This window comes from Phaethon aethereus (assembly GCF_964289735.1).
Source record: "Phaethon aethereus genome assembly, chromosome: Z".
Taxonomy (NCBI): domain Eukaryota; kingdom Metazoa; phylum Chordata; class Aves; order Phaethontiformes; family Phaethontidae; genus Phaethon; species Phaethon aethereus.
In genome coordinates, this window is record NC_138577.1 from 987,300 (window position 1) to 1,012,739 (window position 25,440).

At 39.7% G+C, this 25,440-nt stretch overlaps 1 protein-coding gene across 4 annotated transcripts in view; it reads right to left on the reverse strand.

Annotated features, from left to right (window-relative positions):
• The window catches only part of LOC309415755 (E3 ubiquitin-protein ligase NEDD4-like), a gene marked incomplete at both ends in the record, with an annotated part of 209,308 nt that overhangs the window by 56,078 nt on the left and 127,790 nt on the right, over window positions 1–25,440 (reverse strand). For all 4 annotated transcript variants that reach the window (XM_082013361.1, XM_082013360.1, XM_082013359.1 and 1 more), the window contains 4 exons: window positions 748–914; window positions 2,677–2,779; window positions 2,884–2,945; window positions 8,864–8,914. In XM_082013361.1, the coding sequence (XP_081869487.1) occupies window positions 748–914; window positions 2,677–2,779; window positions 2,884–2,945; window positions 8,864–8,914 (383 nt within the window). The remainder of the gene's footprint in view (window positions 1–747; window positions 915–2,676; window positions 2,780–2,883; window positions 2,946–8,863; window positions 8,915–25,440) is intronic.

Sequence of the window (25,440 nt, forward strand, 5' to 3'; positions counted from 1 at the left end):
TGAGTTCAGTATCACTCAACATGGCAATTATACATACTTTTAAAAATGTACGCTTGCCACAACTTTATAAATCTAATCGTAATAAACATATAATAAAGGCTGGAACAGGAACTCCACGTTAGCACAACCAGTGTTCATAGGTAATGCAGTCTATACACTGAATAATAATCAGGATCTCCTCAAAGTTAATCAGTTTAACTTAATTAAAACTTAAAATAGAGTTGACTTTTTTCCCCTTACCTTTTCAACAGTCTCTATAGAAGAAAGTAATTTATTCCTGTCAAATTACTTACTGAAAAATTACACATCTGTCTCCCAATATTCTAAGGTATGCTGTTAATACACTGACTTCCCTCCCATGCCTTCAGATATCCTAGAATTTCCCAGAATACCCACGTGGATATGTGATTTGCTGGGCATGGGGAAGTCTCTTTCATTCTTAAAGAAAAAAGATGTTTCCTTTTTAATTGAAGATATCCAGACTTCGGCTCTCAATTTACTAGCACATCTGTGAAAATTTTTCAATGAAGTTGAGTTTCAGATAATGTAGCACAGCACCAAAGTCATGATTTGTCTTACTGAAAATAGTGTGCCTTCATAAACTGCTTCATAAAAGTCTTGCTTAAAACTTTTTCCAGCTGTGAACTTGTAAATTCAAAATGGTTATGTTTGTTGGAAAAAAAATCACCCCCCCTTATTGATAATTTTGCACACATCCACAGAACACTGCACTACATTGCCTCTTACATTAAACTTGGTCGATGCCACTGAGTAGTTCTGTTGTTATGGTTGACATAGTAAGTCCGCCCCAGGTTGTCCACCTTTTCTTCCCATCCAGGAGGCAGTGGAGGAGGTGGTAACTCCTCCTGACGCTGAGATGCGGAGTCATTGGAATCAACCACATCCCATCCATGCTTAGGAATGCAAAAAAAACCAAACCAAACAAACAAAATTTAAAGTTTTAAAGTTAAAGAGAAGTTACTTTGTTGTTGCTTACATTACCGTATAGGTGCAGATTCTGAAAATTTTCCAAAGAGAAGTTCAAAATTACTTAACTGTAAACCGTATCGAAATAGAATAAACTCCACGGTGACAGTGTGCGCCTCATTTCAATGACAAAAACCTCCTAAAACCCCATCAGTCTATTACAATAGGGATTCCCAAACGTATTTGGGTAGTTGCTTGTTCTAGCGGTGGCCAAGTGCAGATTCCCAGTCAAGAAGCTAAACAGAACAAACTGCTAACTTTTGAACTCAAGCTGTGACCTTTTCGTTATGGAGGATAATAATTTGCTTTTCCTTTCTATTCCCCAGCTATTATTGAACTGAAACCTAAAAGCATTTCATTACTATTGACTTGCTGGAGATGTCATTTCACAGGTCATTGTCAGAGCCTTGTGGCATTATCTTAGATGAGTAAGGAGGATCTTACTCACAAGAGTCACAAAACTATTTTTTACACCAAAACAGACACTCAGCAATGTTCAAAAATAGTGGGACTCTGGGGAAAAGAGTGCCACTACACGCATGCTTCTGAAAATCTGTTTCTATATGAGAAACTCTGGTCACATACAGTTTTCAAACTCATCTTTTATAAAGACCCTATCTATAAATTCAAGTTAATAATTAAGACACCAATTCCAAGACATATTTTATATGTATAAGAAACTGTTGACTAAATGCCCATAATTCAATAATTGTAAAAGATCCCAATGAACCTTTAAAACTCTTCATACTTTAAGTATGAAAGAAAATGCAGATTACATTTAGAAATTTGGTCATTTCTATGAAACTAAGATCTAGACAATATTCTGGTTTTTATATATACACACACATATAAGAGTAGATTTATTTGTGTGTGATCTATATAAATTTCCACATTAACAAGTTTTTTTATATATAACAAAGACATACACACACAGTTGAGAGACAAAAAAAATAATTGTTTTTCAATCTGTAAACTCTCTTTGTAGCAAGAACAGTCTCAGGACCCTGTCTCAAGATCCAGAGAAAGCACAGTTTTGGCTGAGTTTTGGCAACAATTGGTTAAGAACCAGCTCAGCTACCTGGGTACACCTTCCGAAAAGCAATCTCAAGAGCACAGACATAAGGCTGGGGATGAGAGCCCTGACTCCCAAGTTACAGATGACTGCTGCACACTATTAGTAAGGCAAACTTGGGCTGACATTCACTCTGTTAGTCCTAATTACAGCTAATTCTTAAACTGGATGATGGTTGATAAGAGTGCCAAGAAGTCTTTAAACCTGCTGTGCTTGCATGTGCTTTATTCTCTGCAAAGTCAATGCTGCCAGGGAAACAAAGAAAATGTTATAGTACCTGTTTTGAAATTGCCTTTGAAGAAGGGGTACCTAATACAGACCATTATGTTCATGAATTACTTGGACAGACTTTCTGAATTCTTCTACTTGGCATCACTTCCACTTCTACTTGTTCACAAACTGAGTCAGAGAGACTTTAGAATTCATTATGGCAGTTGAAATACTTTGAAATACTTGCAATGGTTGAGAAAAACAGGGAAAAAAAAACCAACCCGGGAGGTATGTGTGTTGGGTGGGAGAATCAGCTGCTATCAACACTGCTACCAGGGTTTTATCTTTCAAAGGTACAACTTCCTCTACAATTATATCTGAATCCTTCCACAAGCATTAAGCCTTACCTCAGATTCATCCCTTTGATCACTGTTTTCTTCTTCTTGGCCACCATTTTTAGGCATATAAGCCATCTTCAGCCTCAAGAAACCCTTTACACGAGATTTGTGGCTAGAAGACAAGGAGGTACATTTCATTCAGCAACCCTTAAATAGTTGCAAATAACAAACCTTGAAGTAAGAAATGTTTTAAAATACAAAGGTCCTCCCCCTCACCTTCGTGGTCTGAGAAGGAAATCCTTAAACGTGTATGGCCTTTCCATGGTTGGGTCTTCAGTCTATAAGCATTTAAGAAAATTGCAAATTAAAGGGCTTGCTCACAAGTATAGAGACATATAGAGAACATTCACATCACAGATGAGGTAGAAATGCTAGAGAAGATGCTTAAATAACGAAGTTACAGCAGGCAGATGTTACCATCGGCTGTCAATACACAGTTGCAGAAGCAGTCCACTAGATGTCTCTGCAAATCTCAGGGACGGGCTGAACCAAGTCTCGTTTGTAAGCGTACGCAACATTCACAATTCAGAAAAAGGTGGAAAAGACCAATTAAACAAACCCCTTCCAACTTTCTCCAATCACCCAACAGCAGTGTCAGAAAAGGTTGCATCCATTTCAAAGCAGTCGGTTCTTTGCACATCAGAAAGCGATGAAAACTCCTCCTCAGTTGGCTTTCATTTTTTCTTTCAAAGCAGTTGAGACTTTCAAAAATAACTGAGACATTGAAATCCTTTGTGAAGTACATAAGTAATATTATCAGGCTGACAGGTTACATCTTCTGACTTCCACTTAATTGTAACCTTCATAGAAAGTTTTCAACATTTAAAGATTTATTACATGAGAATTTCAGCTTTCTTATCAAATAAGTTACATCCTTCATGTCTGCGAGAACACAGATGCTCCAAGTACAAAATTAGGAATTTAAAAATTACAAGGTAAATAACAGAATCAGAAATCCATATACATACTCAACCTGTTGATTGTTTGGGGTACTTTATTCTAATCAAATGTATGATTTGGGCCGACAAAATTGGAAGCATGAACTGTGTTACATTGAAAGAATAAATAAGCACATTACCATACACACTCCAGTAAGACCAGAGATCTAGTGCCTCAGATGAACACCAAACTTTCTCAAAATGAGCACAAAGATAGTGGGTACTTCTCAGAATGTTGCAGCCATCTGCCATCTACTAAAAAAGTGATAGTATACCTGTAAATCCCTTCCCAGCCCTATCCCTACAAACAGGAATGCTTCTTGAGTCCAATTCTTTAACTAAATCTTTCTACACAGAGAATAATCTAACTCCCAGACTACTATTCCTTAAAGGTTTTGTTGTCTGTTGTATTTCAAAGTCAATAAATAAGAATTTAAAAATCAATCCCAACTCATTATCTCAGATACTCCATCATACACCATACAGACTTTCTTTCTGTCCACTCAATCTTTGAGACAGACATCCCATTTTTTCAGAGATAGCACACTTTAACAAAATCAACAGGACATCAAAGCATGCATGATTAGGAATTACTGCTTTTTAGTACTCTACTGTAAGTAATGTACATAAAATAAGATGCTGTATATTTTAACCAAATTTTGTAGATAGTAATTAGATAGTATTAGAGAAAACAGGGATTTTGACAAACAAATCAGCAGTACAGCTAGAATGTGAAAGCAAACATTCATTAATAAATACACCACAATGTCACTTATTAATGTACTGGGAAGGATGAATGAGGAAAATATCGATTAGAACACAAAGATATACAGTGTGTTTCCCCAAGCATCAAATTAGTACACACACCTTAATAAGCATAGAAATAAATAATATTACAGAGTATGAGAACACACCCACAGGCAAGTACCTAAGCACTCTGTGGAGACATTGCTACATTACAGCTATATAAAGAATGATTGTTCTGAGGTACGTCTTGTGAGTTTTCCAGAGCAAACTTTTTGGGGAAAAAGTGGCTTCTGGAGCTGAAGAAATTTTCTGTGAAGATGGAGAGTGAGGAAGGATTTTGTACAGGAATCACATTCACTTTCTTGTGAGCCTAGAAGAAAATGGGAAGTTCCGGACTACAGAATTTCATCATTTTAGCATAATGGAATTTATTCTTCAATGGCAGTCAAGTAGCTGAGCCAGGAAATCTTACAATCTTGGATTTTGTATGTAAAGACAGTAGAAGACTTTAAAACTATTTGGAAAAGTTTAGCATTCCACTTAAATGTGAGCTAGAAAGAGATATGCACACTCATGTTCTATGTCAGTCCCCAGTGAGAGGACAGTAGAGCTGTCCTCTTCCTACAGAATATGGAAGGAAAACATAAAGCTGCTAATTCCTCAAAACAGCTCACAGAAAGTGTGTGACATGTCTACAGCTCAATCTCAAATCCTGCTGATGCTTCTTAGTTATTAGAAATCACGTTTACTTAAAAGGAACTTAAAAATTCTACGCAACTCTGTAAAACAGGCATGCACTAATACATCCCTTGTCATTCTATATTTCACAGCACATTTTTTGCAGGACACATGTAGCTTAATGCTGGAGGGCTTTTTCTACAGTTATGTACATGCTATTTACATAATATTTGTGCATACATATACACGTAAATGGCAATATACACACAAGTATGGATAAAATAATACTATACAATACAGCTCACATGAGAACGGAATGATACATTTTTCGTCAGAATACATTTCCGATCTTTCCATCATATTTTTCAACTATTACAGTTTATAAGCCAACAATAACAGTGTTATGACTCAAGATCAACTATTACAGACATATCTAAATAAGCATCACTGTGAAAGTCATTACAAAGCCATTTTCCTCCTATAATAACATCCATCAACAGCAAGAAGTCAAATTCAGGCAAAAATATCAACAGTCATGCTAAAATTGACACCTTATTTTGATGTAAACATTGTCAATAACTTCCACCATTCCTATGTTCACCCATTCAAATACACAACTTCTCCAAGTTCACATAAGGGAGTAAGATTAACATGTACAACATTTTAAAAAGATTAACTACATCCAGAACTCTGTTCAATGTGAGTCATCCAAAACATTATATAATAAAATTTCAGAAAACATTTATACCAAGCATAAAAAAATCACTGTATATAAACATATATACATGTAGAATTTACTAGAAAACTTTGTGAAGTAGCAAGTGTATTTTTTACTATTTACAAAGAAGATGAAAAACTGCAGTGTTTCATACTTTTTTCTGCCCTGCGACCTTTAACTTCCGTTCTTTCATCAGTGATTGAATTCAGCTTTGAAGCACCGTGTAAAGTACAATATGAATACAAAAAGACAAAATAAATGCTTTTTTTTGGCACAAATATGTTCTGCAAAGTTCATTTTGGATTTTTGTCTACTAAGTGAAAAAAAGAAAGACAATATAGCAATATTGAAACAGAAACTCAAGCAAAGCTACCCATGAAATAAAGAATTCATTTTTACTTATCTTTGAAAAACATTTTGACTGAGGCTGTTGCAGCATGGGGTGGTAGTACTATAGACATACACCTAGCATCTTGTAAAGTAAGCTTTCTAAGCAATGTATAGGCTTTCTCTGCTGTGGGCACAAACAGGTTAACTTCAAGCTTCATACAATTTGAATTGTCATATGGACCTTCTTTGTTCCATCACTTCACCTTCTTTGATGGCAGGTTCTGTGTAAAATAATTCCTCATTAAATACTCAACAACACCGATGTAATTTCAAAGAATCTCGATATTTAGTGTCTTTTTCACTACAGCATCCCTACAGAATCTTCAACCCAACCCAATGTCTTCAGCTTTTTCAGCAGTTCCCGATAGAAGGAGATTTGATGGGGCCCATCAACTGAAAGCAGTCACAGATCTCTTTCCCTTAGACTTTTTCAGTGAAAAAGTCTGGCAGCGAAAGCTTGAACACACTGGTGTCAGTAACACTTCTCCCACTGTCTTTATTGGACTGTGATTACATTTAGGATGGTATTCACTAGTCTCTGAATGTTGAGCCTCTTTCTGTGGGCAGATTATAGGCAAAATCTATAAAAACCTGAAGATGGAGTTTCACATCATAATTTCCAGATAGCCAGTGCTACGTCAATTCTAAACTCATAAGAATTAAAGGAGGAGATTCCGCACCCTAGATTATATAGTAAATAGAAATTCCACTTAATTTGGGCTGAACTTTTGCTTACAGAACAAGCTTTACACTTACAATTCCTTCATTTCTTAAGAAACAAAAACAAATAAAGAAAACAATACCACCCTCAAATCAAACACCTCAAATATTTGATTGTTGACAGTAAAATGATTCAAACTCTGTCTTAATTACTTCTAATTACTTGCTATTATAACTCTTATTGCTGGCTAAGAATTCGATTGTTAGCTAAAATAATGAACATACCACATAGTTATTGCAGTCTTTTGGTTTTCCATGCATTTGCTGAAGCAAATCTGCTAAAATGAAGCTTAATCAGGCTTATCTATACCACCTTCTTGCACAAAAGGTTTCTCTGACCATAGATGTGCATCCCTTCCCATGCAAATCTGATGCAAATCAGCAGAACACACCTGACTGGTATGTCACCACTTCCAACAACAATGCAAGTCATTAACTGAAGTCACGAGTATATCCTTCAGCAGCAGCACTAATTTAAGTCTCCCCTCCAGTGATTATTCCCGCCCCAGCACAGCTGTTCGCATGACTGTTTCATAAACTGCTCCAAGGCCACAGTCTGTGTCAAAAAATAAACCATCCAAAACTAACTAGTTATGCACAACACAGCGAGCATTAGGATAACTACACAGGCAACACAGAGGGTGTTAACATAGGATAAACCCGGGTAACTAAACAGGCAACACGAGCATGTGAATAAACGGCAGGGGTCTGCCCCAGCAAACACCACTGCTTACAGAAATGCGCACTGGACTGCGTACCCAGGAGACAGCGACGTCAGTACCTACAAAGCCTGGATTTGCCCCAGCAGGATGTGTGTCTACTGTGAGCGTAACCTCTCCCTCTCCTAGTCAGAGTTCATAACACGTGAGGAAAAGCAACCAGCCAGATGCACGCTGGCCCGACGCAGTTGTGTGGCAGCTCTCAGCTGATGTGCTCCAGTCATCTCACGGCTCATCCAAAACACATACTTTCCTATCACACAGCAGAGGTAATAGGCAGCTGCATGCCTCTTACAGAAAGAAAATATATATATATATACATACAGATGTTAAAAGTTACACGTATACATATTAAAAGCCATAATGTATGCTCTGACAATATCACAGTTTGTATAATTACTGTCATCAGTAATGTCTAACATTAACGTCTAATGAATATTGGTGTATGTGCTGTGGCACTCATATCTCACTGTATTTCCTTTATTACTTACGAGTCCTTCACATAAGTTTACTTCCAACCAGTAATAAATACAATAATTTTACGCAAATTTGCTATGAAGAACAGTAATTTTATAACATTTTCAGATTTTTGTAACTTCTTAAGATCCTGTCGTGTTGGTTCAGCAGTTTCTCTGGTTTCAGTCTGTGGCTATTGGCTTTACAAGGTTTGAAGTAATATCAAAATGCACTATCCACTTTCCCAGACAGAACTACTATCCCATAACCTTAACAGCATATTATTGAGACAGAAAATCAGGTAGCTAAACAGGACCCCAAAAATGTGTTTTTTTCAACATTTTAACAAAAGTTCTGGAGGCAGTGGAGCTTGCTAAGGGAGAATAAAACTGTTCCAACTGTAAGAGAAAATCATGAAAAGGAAGAAGTCAGCAGATTAATAGGGCAAAAATCACCAACAGTAAGGTGTGAAACAACCAGTCTATTGGCCACATGTCATTCATTAATGACTCAGACCAGAGAAGGATTTTAAGAAAGAATCAGGATGAGAAGTGAGTCCTCGATGTTGAGAAATTTAACAGATACCAGAGAAGAACTGTCTTCCTTGTCCCCGTAAAGGGAACCATTTCTCCCAATTCGTGTGCCCGGTGGTGCTTTGCTCTCTGTAATATTTTTCTTTAAGCCTCTAATGCTCTGTTGGGAATGCTTGCTTTAAGAAAATTTAAGTGGAAAATTTAAGTTACTTATGGAAATAAATTTTACATAACATTGGGGTTTTTCACATCTGGTGATGACAAAAAAGAGCACGCTCAGACAAAAGCACTGCTTACCGGCAGGTGACTAAGTGGCACATCCACTTGGCCCAGGAAGTCGTCTCTAGTCTGTCAAATAGAGAAAAAAAGGCAGAAAAAGGAGTAATTTTACCTCTAAGGTCATCTTTACATCAGAAAAGCAAAAAATTATGAACATCAATCCAATCACAACGAAGCAAAAATAAAGATGATTGAGTACCATTATTTTAGCGATTACTGGTTTTTACCCCTTTATTATTTCACATTCTCTGTTGTTACAATTTATCTATTTCAGCAGAGCATTTTCTGGGAGAGTCCAAAATGGCTTCTCAGTCCACAGTGTGTACGTTAAGTACTGACGAAATTCTGTTTCCTCTGACAGCCTATGCATAATTCAAAGCACAAATAACCTGCTCTTTCCATGAATTAGTCTCCACATGCATTAAAAAGCAGAGTGAAATTACTGTTCACTACATCATTGAAATGTTCATGTCAAACCTTGGTGGCTTTGTCTTTTTTTTTTTTTTTTAAAGGAAGAACCTCATGTTCACATCTAATAGAGAAGGGAAGGGAACCCAACATCCAAACAGTGACGATAGAACTGCATGAATTGCAAACATTTTGCCCCAAAATAAAAATGTGTTTCATCACTTTACCAAACAGAAACCAAAGTATTAGACCTTTTTGTTCTTTTTAAAGAATGCTGTTCCATTAATTCAGAATGCTTACTTTGGGAGGAACAGTTAGACACCCTTACGACCAGCCTGTTGAGTAATCCTGTATTTCCCTCTTGAAGACTCGACCATTCAGATGCCACTTCAGGTTAAGCATGTGGATGTGGTTATACCATCCTTCGGGCCACACAGCGCCATCACAAATTCACTTACGCATAGTTAGGTCCGTACAGAAGCGTTAAATATTACTTTTCTTCATGTTCTTCACTGTCTGTTGGATCACCACCTTCTCTCACAGTGAACAGTCCAAAGGTACCATCTCCCACGAAGGTAACGACTGACAAGCTGACAGCGGGACCTGGTCTCCATCTAACTATACCTTTATGACTCTGTGTTTGAAGCATTATTCGTAACTCCACCGACAATATTCCATACCTGTTTTACAACTATGAAGATGACAGGATAAAGAGGACCCCTCAAGGTCTAGAAGTTCAAAAATCTATCTGACCTTTCAAGTACTCAGTGATTCTTGAAGATGCTCAGACTAGACTGTATGTGGTAGCCTAATCACCCATTCATACCTACCACTTTAAAGAGGATAGAAATTCACACAAGGTATCTCAGTGCACTTCTAGCAATCCACTTACAAGGACAGTGTATCAGGTTTGCGTGGCAAGGTTTTGGCAGTGGTGGGGGCTGCAGGGGCGGCTTCTGTGAAAAGCTGCCAGAAGCTTCCCCTGAGTCCGATAAAGCCAGTGCCAGCCAGCTCCAAGACGGACCCGCCGGTGGCCAAGGCCAAGGCCATCAGCGACAGTGGGAGCGCCTCTGAGATAACAGAGTTAAGAAGGGGAAAAAACAAGGGCACGCAGCATTTACAGCTGGAGAGAGGAGTGAGAATATGTGAAAACAACCCTGCAGGCACCAAGGTCAGTGCAGAAGGAGGGAGGAGGTGCTCCAGGCGCCAGAGCAGAGGTTCCCCGGCAGCCCGTGGGGAAGCCCATGGCAAGGCCGGCTGTGCCCCTGCAGCCATGGAGCTCCACGGGGGAGCAGATCTCCACCTGCATGCGGGGAGGGCCCCACGCCGGAGCAGGGGGATGCCTGAAGGAGGTCGTGACCCTGTGGGCCCCCCACGCTGGGGCAGGCTTCTGGCAGGACCCATGGAGAGAGGAGCCCCGGCTGGAGCAGGTTTGCTGGCGGAAGTTGTGACCCCGTGGGGGACCCAGGCTGGATCAGCCTGTTCCTGAAGGACGGCACCCGTGGGGGGACCCAGGCTGGATCAGCCTGTTCCTGAAGGACGGCACCCGTGGGGGGACCCAGGCTGGAGCAGCCTGTTCCTGAAGGACGGCACCCGTGGGGGGACCCAGGCTGGATCAGTTCATGCAGAACTGTAGCCCCTGGAAAGGACTCATGTTGGAGAAATCCGTGGAGGACTGTCTCCCGTGGGAGAGCCCCACACTGGAGCAGGGCAGAGTGTGAGGAGTCCTTCCCCTGAGGAGGAAGGAACGGCAGAGACAATGTGTGATGAACTGACCACAACCCCCATTCCCTGCCCCCCTGCGCCGCTCAGGGGGAGGAAGGAGAGAACTCGGGAGTAAAGTTGTGCCCGGGAAGAAGGGAGGGGTGGGGGGAAGGGGTTTTAAGGTTTAGTTTTTATTTCTCATTATCTTGCTCTGATTTGGTTGATGATAAATTAAACTAATGTCCCCAAGTCAAGTCTGTTTTGCCCATGATGGTAATTGCTGACTGATCTCCCCATCCTTATCTCCACCCACAAGCTTCTCCTTAAATTTTCTCTCTCCTGTCCAGCTGAGGAGGGGAGTGATAGAGCAGCTTTGGTGGGCACCTGGCCTCCAGCCAAGGTCAACCCACCACAGACAGACATAAGAAAAGGAACATGAAATATTAGCAGAGGTGGACAAACGAAGGATAAATTTTGAGAGGGAAAAATGTATACTGATATCACTCAATTTACTGCTCAATAAAGCCTAGAAAGAAATAGCTCTCATCCATTTTCTCATGAAACAATAATGTCTGTTCTACCTGTATATTCAATTACACTAGATATAAAACTTCTAGCTGAAAATATATGTGTACTGAATGGACTGTGATTGCTTTAAATGAATTACAAATTTAAAGCACTTCTCAAGTGTTAACTTTATCACTTAGAGACACCTCAAAACTAATTCATCATTTAACAATTTTTATGACTAACAGTGACACCTGAAGAGCAGAGTTGCACTGGTACCTTTTATTGTCAATTCATCTAAATCTCAGGGGCAATTATTCTTTAAAATGTGGCTGTTTCTATCCATTCAACTTCAACACATCCCTGTGCAAAGCAAAATGCAGGGCATCTCCCCTCTGCATCGCATCCACATGGGTCAGACCTTCCCTGCTGGTAAGTAATAGAGGGCAACCCAGAAATAAAATCCGTAACAAAAGCACAGACAGGTTAGTCAGGCACTGCATAGATTCCTTTCTGTCTCTTAGCACCACATTACCTCAAAATGCCATACGTCTGAGTAGCTTACTGGTATTATAAAGTACCCGGGAATATGACAGAGAACTCACACACTGAAAATGAATCAAGTGTCATGCTCCCACTAAAATATAGTTCATAAAGAGAATAAGACCACAAGCAGCAGTGTACTGGCCTGCCATGCCAGGCCCAGGTGCTCTCAAGTGCCGTGAAGAGAAGGAGTAGTGACTGAAGCAACGATATTCAGAAGCTGTGCAGACACCAGATAAATATTCCAATTTCTCCTTTATATAGAGATCACCTTTCTAATAGATTTCCATTGACATGTTTGCATTTAACCTAACTGGATGCACACAGTACCACTTTGGACAATATCTAGGGAGTGTATCTTCAGAGCTGTATGAAGTTGCCCACATAGCAGAGATGTGGACGTGCTGAAAGTCAGCTCTGCAGCTAATCTAATCTCATTCATACAACCGTCATTTGCTCATTTATAGCAGCAATTCTCTCTTCCAGCAACTTGGATTAAGATTCTTTCCTCCCTTCCCGTGATGAAAGCCATTAAAAACATGTCCAAAAATCCAACAACCCAGAAACTCCACAAGACCACTGAGAAGCCTCAAGCAATTTCTTCTTGAAAGGAGAAGCTGTGGGAAAACAGTCCCAAGTCTCCCTTCGTGCGACCAGATCCCCAGAGGAAGGGATTCTGAGCCCCCGTGGAAGTCACAGCTGCGTGGTGGGGCACCAGGGGGTCATTCCTCTGACCCCTCACCAGCAGGAGCCATCTCCTGCTCTGTGTCCCTCCGAGGTTAACCAAATGCCTACCCTCAGGGCTGTAAAAGCTCTCCCAAGGCAAACACAGGGTCCTCACAGAAGGGATCAAAAGTGAAGCAGGGATGTCACGCTGCTGCCTCTACACTCTTGATTCCCACCACTTCTTTGACAATCCACCCACCATTGAGGAAACCTTTCCTCTTACAGGAATTTGGGCCTGAAATGTGGCCAATCCTGAAACAAATTATCTGAAATGCAGATAATTCTTCATAAACCAAAACTACACAGGCTGTTCTAAATACAGGGTAAGCCAGTGGTGTGGCTGTATGGAGAGCTGTCATGAGGAGACCTACCCAAAACCAGCACGCAGACACAATAAAGCCCAGGCCACATCTGCTCATCTCTCGCTGACCAGATGAGGCTGATCTGGGCTGGAGCAGCCAGACCAGAGAGCCTTGTCATCGGAGGCCAAGCAGAAAGCTCTGCCGAAGGAGCCTGGGTGGCATCTGCCTGGCTCCCAAGCTGTGGCATGGGCAGGAAAGGAACAGGGGAACACGGACACGCTGCAAACAGCCCCACGGCCGTGCCACGTGCTCAGGGAGGGAGGCTGGAGGGGACAGTAACCCAGGAAACTGCCAAAATCTGTGTCATGGGGAGAAGTCACAGGGATTGGCAGGCGCCCCTCCACTGGAGCCCACTGTTGGCATGCCGGGGAGCTGGGAAGAAGCGAAGGGTGAACACAGGCCCCGGTGGGGCGTGTGTACGCAGGTCCCACATGGTGCAGGCCGCCAAGCCCGAGTGGGACCGCCACAGAGAAGGCAGGCTGCCGGGGAGGACACAGACCGTGTCGCCGCGCCCACAGCACCAAGGCACTGCCAGGCCAGGGCTGCCCTGACCCGTTCTGAGTGCCCACGTGCAGGGGCTCAAACAGAAACCTGAGGTGAGAAACCACCACCTGCTCGCGACACCCAGGCTTTATTAAGAAATGAAATCTAAAATTTATGCCAGTGAATGGGGTTGTTCTGTTCTTGCAGCTACCATCCCAAATTCCCCTATAACCATGATGTCATACATCAGATAACAGTAAGTTAATAAAACATAACAACAAAGCAGAAACTGATTCTTGTCGCTTATAAAGAGCTTAAACAATGAAGGGAATACTTTTCTAAAGATTTTTTTTAAAGTCTATGTAATTGAATACAAATATCTAATGTTTCCAATGCCGTAGACATATGCACAAGTAAAACATAACTCTCTTTAAAACTAATTTATTTTAAAGCCAGACTTAAACCATATATTGACAATCCTACATTTATCAATCATTTTAGTATCTTACCTAAACATGATGAGTTCTAGCATTTTGATCTAGACTGTAAATGTTATATTCAACAGTCAAAGGAATGAAGTTTTGGCAACAGATGAGGTAGACAGTAATTACATAGCATGCATGAGCTTTGTGAGCTGGTCACTGTGCTCAACATACACTTGGTATTCGTTAATAAGATACGAATTTTCAAAATAAAGCATACTGCATTCTTTAAAAATCAACTGTCTGTCAGGGGAACAATTTCTCCCAGATACTGTTTATGATACCAGATATCAGCCCTAGTGATTCCCAAATAACCTGCTGCTTATTTATAACCACGCTATGCACAGAATCCCAGGAAGTGCATACTGCTGCTCCAAAGCCAAGTTTACATATTTCTCATAGCACAGCATTAAGTTTAATATGAAATTCATATTTTATATGATAACATCATAAGAATTCTGTTTCTACTACAAAGATAGCATAAAGTCCTGTGACGCCCACAAAGCATGGACCAATACTGCATATTACATGCACTTAGAACAACACAAAAAAGAGTAACTGCATCAAGTAGCCTGTGTTTTTTCCAAATTCAAGTAAAAATAGCCTAGAGATTTTTCATTACAGAATTTTGACTATTAATCTTCTTCCTAGTTACTACTGAAAAAACCTGGTAGCATGCACTGCTTTTAGAGAATTAACATATTTCTCCCTTAATATTGGCGAATACCAAGTACCTTCCACCTTCTGCTTCAATACAGTTACTCAAATATCAACTACTCAGAAGAAAATATATACCTGTTTCTAGATCTGTTCATGCAGCTTTTAGTTCAAGAAAAACACAACTCATGGACATGGAAAATTTTCAGGTTGGTTAGAAACAGAACTGTGACCAGACATGGGTGCAGTTTCACTACATATGTGGGGAAGAGGGTCCCTCCTCGGCGCCTGAGATGGGGAGGAAACCCACCATGGGTTTGTGCAGGTGGTGGGGACATAAAGAGACAAGTGTACAAGGTTCCCTCAGGGTATTTCTCAAACATGCCCCCCCCCCCAACTTCCTTATCTATTCCCAGCATGAATATGGCCATCTTCACTAGTACTAAGGTTCTTGCAAAACTGAATCTTTGTGCAAACCTTAACTATACACATACATTTATAAGAAAAATTATTGGGGGTGTGGGGTTTAATATATTCATATTTAGCACTTTAGGACATTTTTTGCTCTGTGAAAAGAATTTTGTCTTGCAGACCTCCACACTTCTAATATTTATGCATTCTCATCTTGGGGTGTCCTGCTTCCAGAAAAGCACCTCATAAGCCACATGAACTTAGTTCCTTCTCGATCATCTACTGAATTTCCAGTGCCATATCTTTCACATTTCTCATTGTAACAATGTCTGTTTCAAGAACCTCTTTCTCACTAAAATAGAAAGGGCTACCCGATCCACAAGCTTGCCTGTTTACTTGTATATTACACTGCTAATTCCTGCTGAAGTCTGATCTTCCCCCCATCCAAGACAGTGAGCAATCCACTCTTAACCGTAAAGACACAGGCTGCAGATGCTTATCAGCCTACAACTTGAAACAGATTTTACCAATCAGAATTACCGAACTACTTTTCAGAGCTGTTGGCTAGGCAATGATGCGTATTGTATCATTATAACCTTTATTTTAGATAGGTCATTATATGAAGGTAAGGAGTCACTCAATTTTTTAAAGCCGTAAACAGGAGGAAAAGTTAGTTCACTGGAGAGAGACTGCAGCTGCCAGCAAAATCTTTACCGACAGTTTTCTTGTTTCAGGTGTATGCGAAAATCTTAATGACCAGCTGGAGTTGCCAAAACCAGTCACTCTCAACATAAGACTTCCTCTTTAGAATGCCCCGGGAGCACCCACGGCTGTGTAACGCCCAGAGCCGCTCTGCCCTCGCCCACGACTGCCAGGCTGCAAGCAGCAGGATCCCTGCAGGACCGTGACTGCGTGTTGGATAGATGGTCGTGTTTGTTGGTGTGAAACGTCTACGTAAGGCCCTGCACGACTTTCACAGCTGGGAGGGACCACGAAGGGACAATAAAGCTGCCAGCACGCGTTGCCTTTTGGAGGGGGCAACCCCTGTTGAAATGTCATTGTGCGCTCGGTATTTACTCCGTGCTATCGGCAACGTGGCCTCTGTGTGGGCCCGGTAAGATCGGAAAAGCACATGGCAGGGAGGGGTAGAGCATGTCTTAGATGCTTTATAAAAGTCTTGCTGCAAATCCTAAGACAAAATGTAACAAAAGCTATGCCAGAATTTCCTATTTAGTCTTTAACAGTCCAGAGCAATTTTAAGAAGTTATGCCATCCTCTGTTCCAAACGACCACCTGCCAGAAGGGTTTTGTTTGGTTGGTTTAGTACATTTACTTCTGAGGAGAAGAGTGTCAGTGAAAAGATGAACCAATCTGCTTGGTAAAGAAAAGACTCCCAGAAAGTTTTATTTTTATTTTGCATGCCACATCACAAACTGACAAGTATTCCTCACCATCCAATTTAATCTGGAATTAAAGGAGGACAAAAGCCTGCTTTACAATAATGATATTTGAAAGTAACAAAAGAAGCTCATCACTATTTGAGTCACTAAATAAGTATTATTTTTAAAACCTGATATTTATTCAGTTTTACAAAGGACATAAATTTTTATTACTTCATGTACTGTCCTGTTTTCCTGCTGGTGCTCTCAAAATGAAAGGTAATCACTTCTGGTTTTTCGTAGAGACATAAAAACATCCTGTCTATTTAGGAAACCGAAATCTGTCCAAACATCTTTTTATTTATGCATTGGTCTTGTCAAAAAGCAGTACTACTGCAAGAATCCTTTCGTTTCGCTTCCTGTGTGCTGAAACCCATCAGGCATGTTAGGTATTCCGTACACTGAAATTTTTTTGTTGGTGAGTCACCCATTACATTAACACAGACATCAGAGCAAAACCTAGTCACTATCACTGAATCCCAACTGCAGACAAAACCTCAGGTATCTAGCAAATTACAATGGGAAAAAGGATGCTTAACCTGTTGAGGTTCACAGAACCCACCCAGCACAATACATTTGTTTCAAGGTATGTCCAGCATAAAGGAAATAAAGGGAGACATTCCTGCCTCAATACTAGAATGAGTCGATTCTAAATCAAAATATAACCTAATGTTAAATGTTTCAGCTCAATCAGTGAGTTCAACCGATCACTGAATACCATTCACCTCAGAAAACAATACCAAAAATTCAGTAAGTCAAGCAGCTCCTGAAATGGTCAGGAGCAAATTTAATAAAATGCAGTACAAGAACCAGTCAAGACAGGCCCTCAAAGTTCCAAGAAGTCACAAGCAGAAAAAAAATCAACCACCCATCCTAGCCCGAAACTCACAAAAATCCAACTCCAAATCCTGAAAGACTGCACACAGGTATGCCACCCCATTGCAAGAAGGACTAAAGATGCATGGCGAGAGCCAACAGAAGGAAGTATTTTGCTATCACTCACTCAACCCTTTGTGTGCATCTCATCTCAGACAGCCAGTACAGATGGTAGTAGAAGCTTAGAAAAAAAAACTATTAAAAGAATGATTCACTTCTTTCTTGATGGCTTCTATTCCCTCCCATCCCACCTCCCAAAACCCATCAGGATACTTCGAGGTCAACAAATTGCTTCCTCTCAGGCACAAGCACACACAAACTCTGCATTAAAGAACCATTACACTGGACTTTACACTTGCATACTCATAATTAATCTTCACCTCCAAAAGGAAGTAAAAGTCTCAGAATTAGGTACTGTTGTTGGGAGCAGTAGGAGTGGCAAGGTTCAGGAACCTGATTTTCCTTTTAATTTAGAAAGGTAAATTAAAAAAGGATATATGTGCAATCGAGGCAGCTAAGGACAAGCAGCATAAGTAATAACTGCTGGAAGAAAGAGAGAGATACTAGTTTAAGAGAGATTTAGAACAGAGTAAACGTATGTATAATTTCACCATCTAGTAGAGTTTGTCTGTAATTTACCTACGGTATCATTAAAGATCAAAATTAGAAGATAGCTATCATTAAAGGCAATGGCACGAGAAAACACTTCATTACTATTGTTATTGGTAGTCAGTGACTTAAAAAGCTTTAAAAAAATAACACATTTACTTCAAAATACTAGCTTGTGCCAAATAACTTACAATGTGAAACAACTGTTCAGCATGTGAGATTTAAATGACAAGGTGACACTCGCAAGCCAAATGCATGTAAAAATTAGTCTGCAACTTGATATATCAAGGCTGCAATGCCCGTAAGAAAAAAGCCTGGGATAAAGTTACACCACCCTAAAACCCCATAGTCTAATAAAAAGTACAGAAAGGAAAGCATCCAGCAACACCCAGGTACAAAACCTGAAAATGTAGTCGAAACTTAGGATGGTACACATGCACCTCAATTTTACTTGGTACTGACACACAAAATGGGAGTTACATTTAAAAAGAAAAAGTAGGAATAAAACATTGTATTGATCTTAGTTTCAAACATTTAAGTTTGTTGTTTTCCAGAAGAGAAAGTGTCTACAGTTAATAGTTAACGATATAGTTAACAGTTATAGACCCTTAATAATTGACAGCTAATTTTTAAACAAAATTACAGAACAATCTCAAATTCCGTAAAACAATGCTTCAAGAAGGGTTCTAATAAGCTTCCAAGAATAAGACACATACTAATTCGTCTGAAAAAGAGTGACACAGATAAAGCAGCTCTTCAGAGAAGGAAATCCCAAGTAAAACTGGAACACTACTCAGTATGTGTGAGATTCTAGATAAGCACGTATCAATGAAAATCTTCCTCCCCTTTTATTTTCTTGTAAGACGTATTCTTGCAGGAGAACCTGCTTATTTCAATTCTGGAATAAAAGATAAATATTACCTCAAATACACATCTATTATTTAATATTAATTCTTTAAGTATGTCTAAATGTAGTATTCACTGTAAGATAAAACAGGACATTACGGCAACCATTGCAAAGAAAGACAAGATCTGAGTCACAGCTGCGCATATATGAAAAACTACTACAGACAGCTTTATTCCAGCCTTAATAGAAATTGGAAGTTCAGAAAAAAACAGAGGTACAAAATAGGACAGTCAGGACTTCCATCAAAAGGCTGCATGAATGACCTGAAGGGACTGCAGCAAGGGGAGTAGGCAGATCTTGTAGGTCAACAATGGGCTGCCACAGCTGGAATTGACAACAGGAATTCAGTTTTTTAGCTATGTGTATAAATATCTTATCAGGGGGAGCAAAGAAGATTAAGCCAAGCTTGGCAGTGCCTATTGACAGGACAAGCAGCAATAGGCAGAAATTGAAACACAGGAAATTCCATTTAAACGTAAGACAAAACTGCTGTGAGGCTGGTCAAACACTGGAACAGGTTGCCTAAGGACACTGGATTTTCCATCATTGGAGATACTCAAACCCCAATCGGACAAGGCCCTGAGCAACCCACTCTGTTTGACCTGGATTTGAGCAGGGAGTAGACTGGACAATCTCCATCCATTCAGTGATTTCAGCCTCACCCATTCAGTGATTCTAGGACTACTAAGTTTAAAAAAAAAAATAAAATTCCTCTTTTTTAATTACTTTAGTGTGGATAAGATGGTCATGTTTGACCAGCTGCAGGTGTATTTCATTGAAAGAAGGCCCAGCATGCAACTGCAGTTCTCTCCTAGGACCTGTATTCATGCAGAGGCTTCCAGCTCCAGTCACTCAAGACCTACTTCAACTTCAATTGCTGAACTCAAGTAGGTCAAGCGACTTCTAGTAGATAATTGCCCTGTTAGTGTTTTTTTTTTATTACACCTTCCTGTTGAATTTTCACACATACCTTTCTGGTTTACGTTTTTATTTTCATCTTGCATCTTCATAATGATTATTCACACATATTTCCACATAAAGTCTGAGAACAGTCAGATGGTAAGTTAAGCCATTATCATTCAATTGATATATCTTAGAGGAACTTGAAAAGCGAAAAAATTCTAATCAACAGAAAAATACTATTAAAAAAACCCCTACGTGTACACAAACACTCCTAATATACACAACTCTCCTCCCAAGCAAAGACTTTAATGCTGCAATTTAGTAATAGGTCAAACTGCTGAAATCCCGTGTTGCATCTTCTAACGCCTACCTAAGATGCATTTCTATCACTGACGACTGTCGCAACAGCCCTAGGTCTTGTAATTTTCAAAACCTTGTTTCTAAAAACAGATACAATTGGTTAAAACTGATCACAGCTTAATACAGCACGAACTTGTGAAAGTGCAATAATTTTACAATGTTCAAATACCAGTAAAAAACCCCATTTTGTCTACGCAGCAAAACTTCATAAACATGTACTTAGTTATGTCAAATGCACAACTCACTCTTGCAGATCTTAAGACTTTATTTCCATGTCAATGGATTCATGTCAGTGACATGAATCTAAAAAGTCAACAGCCAGGATACTTTGAGTGGTTTATAAACTTACCTGTGATGTAGTATCTCAAACACCTACATGTTTTTATGGTATGAATGCAGACATACGATTGGTGAAATAGCGTGACTCAGGTATTCACAAGATATTGTAAGTAGCATATCAACAGCTGCATCCAGTCATTTACTAAGTAAACACAAGAAAATATTTTAGATAAAGGATTGGCTGATGTAAAAGTTCCAATCCATGCAATGAAACTCCCATTTACAATCATAACAATCAGCATTTAGTGACAAAAGCAGATCAAGTCATTCTTGATCCCATGCTTTCTGCTTGTTTCATCCCTAGCACTGCAGTATTTTGCACCTTCCATTGTGCTCGCATGAACTAGATCAAGAAATTCAGCTGGCTTTAAAAACAGAACATTAATTGCCTGATCTAGTTCGCTAAGTGACTCTCTTAATAATTTCACTGGCATAACTGAGGAGGATGGAGGGTACAGCACAGAGGGAAAAGTTAGAGCAGGAGGGGTAGTATGGACGTGTGTTGGGAACGATCACGAGCAGGTTCCCACTGAACGCTCCTGTGTGAAAAAGCGCTGAAAAAAGGCAAGGTCACCTTGGCCCGGGAACCAGCAACATGTGCAAACCACTGGAGTGATGTCTCATCTACATTCGTACATGAAACTGAAGTAGTGGACAGAGAGACAGGGAAGATGCAAAAAGAAAAAAAAATAATTAAAAGATACAACAGAGTCTGTATTGCTGTATGTTGACACCCCTCTGTGATGTGGAGGTGAGCCCTGATCAGCTGTGGTTATCAACAATCCCGCAGAGGTTTTCAGAGATGTTTTCATTCCCTGGCCAAATACCAGATTGGGTAATAACACTCCACCCACCTATGATTCCCTTGGCATTTTCAGTTGATCATGATGTTCCCAGCTTCCTGACCTAAAAATTGTTGTGTACTATTTCTGTGCACTGTTTAAACTGATGCCACATTCCAACCCAGATATTGCTTGATTTCAGAGCTGGGTGAAACAATCTCTATAGTAAATTTTACTGTTTGGTTTTTTTTTTAAATTCCTGCAGCTTCTTCTTAAAGTAAAATACTCCAAGTCCACAGTCGTCTTAGACCACAAACGCCCTGCACCACGCTGCTGCGCACAGCTATGTACCTAAACTATTAGGGCCTGGACTATCACGGGCTGATGGCAGACAGTCTGATGAGGTTCAGAGCCCACCTTATATTTAAATTTATTATAAATAAATAACTGCTGTGTTCTTTCCAAACTTTTCAAATCACTGAATTACTAGTGGGTAATATCTAACGTGACCAGAATGGTTGTATGAAGGACACTCACGCAAACGTAACTTGGTGGCTCTGGATCACAACGTAGGGGTGCTCACCTGTAGGTCACCTGTGCAGGCAAGTGATCCGATGCACGCACTTCCAGGGTCACGTGATGAGAACAGGAGTGTGGTATTAAACTGTTCTGAGATCATTCTCTCCCAGCAGTGCTCCAGCGCAAACATATGGGAAGGAGCGGTGAATGCATGGAAAAGACTGCAGAACTGTGCACGTGCACATTTCCGCACTGTACCCATCAACTCTGACTGGTTTTCACTGGAGGCATGCGTATGCCAGACCTTCAAGCTGCAAACAGAGCTGGATAATAAAAAACCAAGATGTTTGGCATCATAAAACTCAGATCTCATGTCCTGTGGATGTCTAACCATCAAATCTTTATTTTCTGTCCTTTAGCTCCTCATCTTTCTTTCATGCCTAACACCAGGAGCTCATGGTGCTGGGGGATAAAGTCACATAGTGCAATCCACTGCAGCCATGTGCCCTGTCACGTAACCGAACAAGGCTGAGGGGCTGTTATCATTATGGGACAATTTTAACACTGGCAGCCTTAGTTGCAAAGAATGATCAGTATGTCAGTGTAAATCATCCCCTGAAGGTGCAGAAGTACACGACACTTTAGGGACATACAACCAAGGTTTAAGATGATATTTTCTGCAAAACAAAAGCTAATGACACAGTTTAGGCTGGGAGAAACTGGCAAAATAAACCAACCTGGCAAAGAAAAACATGAGACACTAAAGAGGTGATTACCACCACTGAGCAAATTCAGCAGCCAAACAGTGAAATACAAAGTGTAAAACTGAGCAGGAATTAAGCAAATTTTACTTAGGTATTATTTAAGCCCTGCGCTTGAGATACCATGTACCATCACTGCCAAGTGCCAGGGAAACCGTTCCAAGAGTTTTAAAGACTGTCTTCACTTATACAGCACTAAACTTTCACAACATAAATACAATAGAGTTGCACATACCAAAAAGAAAAATACCAACCCAATAGCAGAAAATACCTGCTGCCTTTAGAGAAAACTACGTAAAATCATACATTCTACCTTGGCAGAGAGCTCTTTTCCACCTTAATCAGCAAGCACAGAAACACACTACAGTGATGTAACACAGTGATGTAGCAAAGCTCTGTTTTTGTTATTCATTTTATAAAAGCCATCCTTCTAATAAAGGAAGCCACTGTTGCATTAAAAATACTTTTACAGGTAACACAATAAAAATGAATAATTTTGTCCTCCTCAACAGTGGAATGCGTTTAAAGAAAACAGCAGAAGAAATTACAAACTAAGACACATACATTCCCTTCTCCCCACAAATACAATCAGATTTCCAGTTTCCTTAATTTGTCTCCTAGAGCCCTTCGGTACCAAATGGGGAAACCACTGAACTCTACTTTTACTGAAGGTTTTAAAAATGAAAGGGACCCCAAAAACCAAAAGAGGATTTGTGTTCATGGAAGTATTTTTAATGATTTTTTTCAACTAGCAGCAAAACATGAATTTATTAATTGAAACAAAGCACGCCCATTTTTAACTGCTTTTGACTATAATCTTAAAATATTAATTAGCCATCACAGATGTCTTTCTACACCTAAGGCATATCAACTCCCTGATCTCATTCTCATGAATAAAGCTACAATGATAACTTTATTATATTAATTTATCATTTGATGAAAGGAATAGCAAAATTAAATTCTTATTTTTTTCTCATTTCTTACTAACTGAACTGCAACAAAACTCTTTTCATTTATATAAACTTAAAGGAATTCTGTCAGTTGCCAGTGTAACCTCTCCTTAAGTAAAATATTTTCAGAACTACTTCCCAGTTCCCAAGCATAACTAAAATTCCATTTTTTCATTTTGTAGTAACGGCAACTTATTACACTTCTGCAGTTCATATATATGCATCCTGGCCACAATGATTTTTTACTAACCTATTCTTAATCAAAAATGTTCTAACCAATTAAGGTTTAAACAGCCATATCTTAAAATCTGAGCTGAAATTAAACACGGTTATCACTTTAAAGCAATATACAACAAAAAGTCACTCTCCCTAGAATTTGTAGAAGTTTAACTGAAAAATCTCATTTAACAAGACATTAATTCAAAGCCTACTTCTGTGGCAATACCCAAAATCGTTATTATTCCAGTGTATTTCAAATATAGTCACCTAGATTTGTGCAACAGAACCTTAAACTCTGGTTTCAATTCAGGAGGAAAACTCATATAGCAGTCTAATTAGCTAATTTGTCTCACTACTTGCAGACTCTCCTTCCTCCTACAATCATGATAAAAATAGCTTAAAATAAAAAAGAAAACCTGTCACTGATTTTGCATTTTAGATCAAATGAAACACTTTCTTCCTTGTAAAATTATTCCTGTACCAAGTTTTTATTAAAATAGCATTATTACAAAAGTAAAGCTAAGGTTTTCGCATACAGAACTCATGCTTTATTTCTGCACTTAAGACACGACAAAGTAGGAACTAAAAGCAAGAGGAGGGATAGTTAACACTAAATTTATCAGACTAGAAATCATTAGATTAGAACTAACTATAGTTTATTACTACTGGAATTAATTATTAGAACTTTTCTCATATTTAAAATGTGCCATTTTTAATCGTATTCCAAGTACTGACAAAATAGATAAATATTCGTAACTCTAAACTCAGTGTTTTTAAAAGCACAACCAACATAGAGAAAGAGTTACATCAGTCCTTACTAACTGCTTTCATATTTGGAAAGGCATTGCACTGTAAAATGTTTTTCTCATTACCAGTGCTGCCTTCGCAGGGAGCTATTTCAACAGCAAATCAGAGATGCCCTGTCTGTTTCCAGCCTCTCCAAATATCGAGATTCCTTATTAATATCTTCTCCAGATTTCACAAATCTGACTACCCTATCCGTGTTGGACATGAATTCGCAACAAAGGTACCACTAGCACCTTGGATCTTAAAGCAGTCCATACCGTGCTCTTTTCTGTAAGCTTCAAACCCGCCATCGTTTGACTTCATGCCAGACTGAGAGAAGGCAGAAGTCTAAAATGGGCAGCGACAACTCAAACGTTTAACTGACTAAAAACGTTTTTAGGTAGTACCTTCAGCAGGTGCAATTCGACCGTACCTTTCTTAAACATGTACGAACAGTTTGGCACTTTGAAGGACATGCTGAGCACTGCTTTGCACTATGGCACAAAACATACATACCTAAAATCAACTTTCTGGCAACCCCAGCCAGCTCATCATTTTCACTGGTATCGCTGGTGCTTAACACGCTCGCTCGTCTTTCTAATTGCTGTTAAACACACTCTGCTTAGGCAGAACCCAGCAGAAACAAGAGGCAGCCTCTCCACTGTGCAGCGCGGGGCGCGAGAGCAGGAAGCGCAGTGAACGACTGAAAATGCGGGTACAGAAGTTGACACATAAAATGCACAAATCATTTGGCTTTTACTTCTAGTTCTATCATGTGTGGTGATCACAACTAAGGGATACTAACTATTTATACGTGGGTTGCAAATTGCTATGTCCAACAAAAAAGGAGTTACTAACTTGC